Source organism: Callorhinchus milii, unplaced genomic scaffold, assembly GCF_018977255.1.
Source record: "Callorhinchus milii isolate IMCB2004 unplaced genomic scaffold, IMCB_Cmil_1.0 Scaffold28, whole genome shotgun sequence".
Classification (NCBI taxonomy): Eukaryota; Metazoa; Chordata; class Chondrichthyes; order Chimaeriformes; family Callorhinchidae; genus Callorhinchus; species Callorhinchus milii.
In genome coordinates this window covers 1,841,453-1,845,394 of record NW_024704769.1, presented here as the reverse complement: position 1 = coordinate 1,845,394, position 3,942 = coordinate 1,841,453, and the positions used below count along the sequence as shown (strand labels likewise).

Genomic DNA, 3,942 nt, shown 5'->3' with positions numbered 1-3,942 from the left:
CGGGGCATGGAATTCTCAAGTCTGGTTCGAATACTCTTCAGCACAGTGATGGGTTTCCATGTGTGTCAGACAGACACATGCTCGGTCGCCCAAGGAAAAAAAAACCCACACGCAACACAGCGGTCACACTTAAACAATAAATTACTTCTTTTTCTCTCTCTCTCTATTTACATAAAAATATAAAATTTTATATAGTGGATTTGAGTTACTCGTATCAAACAATTTACAATTAATGTTGGTGGTCAGTTTACCCCCTTCCCCTCCCCACCCATTCCCGCGCCCCCCCCCCCTCCACCACCGCCACACACATCAGAGGGGAACAACACCGATCTCTGTGGTGTCATCACAAGAATCCGAGCTGTAAATAAGTGTGAGAGGAGATAGAACCACGGCGGAGTGTCTCGAAACAATGAAGGCCAATTCTGTCCTGTTGTGGCCTCAACCCCTTTCTCCCCCCCCCACCCACACCCCCTCTCTCTCTTTTCACAGCGTCGCTCACTCCAATCCGGTTCAGGTCAAATGTTCAGGCGACTGGACTGGATTTCCCCCCGGGATCACAGTTCAGCCGCCCTCCCTCGGCCCGGCCTCAGCGACAGCCACACTCCTCCACGATCATGTCTTTGTGGTGGCTCAACACCACCTCCGAGTCCCGGTAGTAAAGCATCGAGAGGGAGCTGAGCCTGACCGGCACACAGGCCGTGCAAGGTACCCGCTCCGGGTGGAAGGACTGCAGCAAACTCTGGGGGAGGAAAGATAGTGTAAAACGCACGTTGTCGTTATAATTACAATCATCTTAATAATACAACGTCCAAATTAAGGGCATAAGAACTCGCTGGTCCATCCAGTCGCTCGACATGTGTCCCCCAAACTGTACACTGTATCTCCCCCCCCACACCCCCCAGATATTGAAAGAAATTATTATTTATTTAATTTTTCCTTGGAGGGATTACTATCCCCGGAAAAGCCATCTACCGATCCTACTGACTGCTGGTGAACAGAGGTATGTGTGTGTGTGTGTTGGGAGGGGGGTGTAAGAAAACTTTGCCCTGACCTGACCCGCCCGGGAATCGAACCCGGGTCCTCTCGCTCGCTTGGCGAGGCGAGGGCTCTAACCCCCCTGAGCCACAGGGAACTCCAGGGTATTCGGGATACCGTGCTCCAGTACTGCAGACGCGTGACAAAGCGATGCTCCCAGACACAGAGGGGATTGGCAAACAGCCACTACAGTCTTAACTGGTCACAGTCACCTCACCGACAGTGGTGAGTGAAGTGACTGGCACACAACACAGTCACCAGCTGTCAATCCGGTCTGATGACAGAGAGACTTTAACCCGTGGTTTCGTCACTTATCTGGGACGGTTTCTCCCGATTAATAACCAACAATAATTCTTAAAAGTCGGCTGCAGCGCCTTTCGGTTCACGCCCCCAAAGCGCCTCACGGGATCCAGTGTGGTGACTGTGTATTTTTGCGGGCAGCCAATTTGCGCACAGAGCCATATCTCGCAAACAGCCATCGAGAGTGAGTGACCGAATGTTATCTGGGGGAGCGGTGGGGAGGGGGGGTTGTCAGGCAGGACACCGAGAGAGAGAGAGAGAGAGGTGCCCTTCTCTTTTTGAATAGCACTGTGGGATCTTAAACGTCCACCTTGGACAGACAAACCCTGTTTAGACGCACATTGATGTCCTCCCGAGAGCCCTCGGACACGACCCCACTTGAGGGAAGCTATATAAACGGTGTTGTTGTTGTTGATGATCAGACAGCTCAAAGCACTTCACAGGATTTCAAGTGTCGGGGATAAGAGTTATCCCTGCATTTGATATAATGTCTTCTCACGTGAAAACATCCGGACGTCGGTCACGGAGTTTCTCCTGTAAAAGCGTAGTGACTGCGCCTTTTGGTTTAACGACGGTTCTCTGCTTGCTTCGATTCCCGGGCGGGTCAGGGCAAAACCTTTGGCCCTTGTGTGCGGGGAGTAAGGAAACTTGCCCAACGTTTTGCCCTGACTTGCGAGACGAGGGCTCTGACCACTACACTACAAGGCATTGCTCTGCTAAGAAACCCTCACGGCCATAGGGAGCGACCTGGAGACATCTCTCACCTACCTGCATGTAGGCATGGTTGGTGGGCATGAAGACCTCATCCACGGGAGAGGGGCACAGGCCGCCACATCGGTAGGCGTTGAAGGTTTTGGGGTAGATAATCCACTCCCCCCAGCCGATGTGGTCAAAGTTCACCTCCATGTCCATCCTCCGGCACAGGGACTGACCCGCGGCCTGCGATGAGGTGCTGTTGCCCTCGGCCAAGCGCTCCTTCTTGTTGCGCTTGTGCCGCTTGCCGCTGGCGTCCTCGTTCCCCTTGCCCGAGGTCCTGAACTTGGAGCTCTCCACCGTCCGCAGCAGCGTGGGGGCGCCCAGCCCCTCCGAGCTGTTCCTCTTGCAGAACACCACCATCATCACCTGGTCCACGGCCATTGCTCGGAGAAACGGGCGCGTGGTGGGGTTGGTGCCCGATCTCTTGGCTTTGACCGAAGCCAGTTTTTCTCTGATGACCTTGAGATGCTCCTCACCCGCCTCGTGGTCTCGGGCTTCGATGTGTCGATGGGGACGCGAGACCTGAGCGTTCTCGATTGGCTCGAGGCCAGTCCACACGTCCAGGAGACCAGTCACGTTGAAGACCTTCCAGGAGGACTCGGTGGTGGAAGGGTCAGCGGTGAAGGAGCCCAGGAGGAAGCGATCCTGGCAGCTCTGGTTCCCCGCGCACTCTCTCCCGCGGCTGTGATAGATGGTGATGGTTGCGTTGGTGCCGACGGGGATTTGGGACAAGTGCAGCCGAAGCTCAGCAAACTGTACGCTGTCCTGCCCGGAAATGGAGGAGAGATCAAAGTGGATCACCCACCTGTCTCCTCTGTAGGCCCAACCTGGAGGGTGGGAGAGAGACAGAGAACAGCGTTAGTTAATGTGGCTCAGGGGTCAGGGGTCTCGCCTCACAGGCGAGAGGACCCGGGTTCGACTGTGACCGTGGGTTTCGTGTGAGCGAAATGCGATTGGATTATTGTTGCCGCGATTACTGTCACCATTACAGCTGTTGCCATTACCCTCAACTCCCGGATTTCTCCCCAAACCCCCAATGGTGTGACAGAGACACACACAGACAGACACACACACAGACAGACAGACAGACAGACACAGACAGACACAGACAGACAGACAGACAGACAGACACAGACATACAGACACACACACAGACAGACACACACACACACACAGACAGACACACACAGACAGATAGACACACATTCAGAGAGAGACACACAGACAAACAGACAGACAGACAGACAGAGAGACAGACAGACACACAGACAGAGAGACAGACAGACACACAGACAGACACACAGACAGACACACAGACAGACACACAGACAGACAGACAGACAGACACACAGACAGACAGACAGTCACACAGACAGACAGTCACACAGACAGACAGTCACACAGACAGACACACACACAGACAGACACACACACAGACAGACACACACACAGACAGACACACACACAGACAGACACACACACAGACAGACAGTCACACAGACAAACTGCTGACAATGACTTACTCGCCGCCTCCAGACTCAGGATCTTGTCCGCCCCTCTGACCGCTGTCCGGTGCTGTCTCGGGACATCTCCGCCTCCGGTCGCCGCTCTGTATAAGCGCATCATGTAGGCGGGATAGCGGGGCTGGAGCGGGAGCCGCTGCCGGAGTATCCAACCCGCAACGCTTGGCGGCCCGCGGGCAACCCTTGGCGGCCCGCGAGCAGGGGCAAGTGGCCCGCGGGCTGCCGGGGCGACCCCAGCCCCTCGGTCTGCCCGAGTTGTGGCGACCACCAAGAGGAGGAGGGGGACTATTAAGGGGGAAAGTCCTGGGAGGCGCTGACCCCCAGCCAT

The 3,942-nt window shown here is 55.1% G+C and overlaps 1 protein-coding gene across 1 annotated transcript; it reads right to left on the bottom strand.

The window, feature by feature from the left end:
• Positions 1-586: 586 nt before the first annotated feature.
• Positions 587-3,942, bottom strand: LOC103190315 (nodal homolog). The gene is made up of 3 exons (XM_007911051.2): positions 3,615-3,942; positions 2,104-2,918; positions 587-739 (listed from the first exon to the last, which is right to left on the bottom strand). The coding sequence occupies exons 1-3, from the start codon at positions 3,940-3,942 to the stop codon at positions 587-589; spliced, it is 1,296 nt and encodes a 431-aa protein (XP_007909242.1).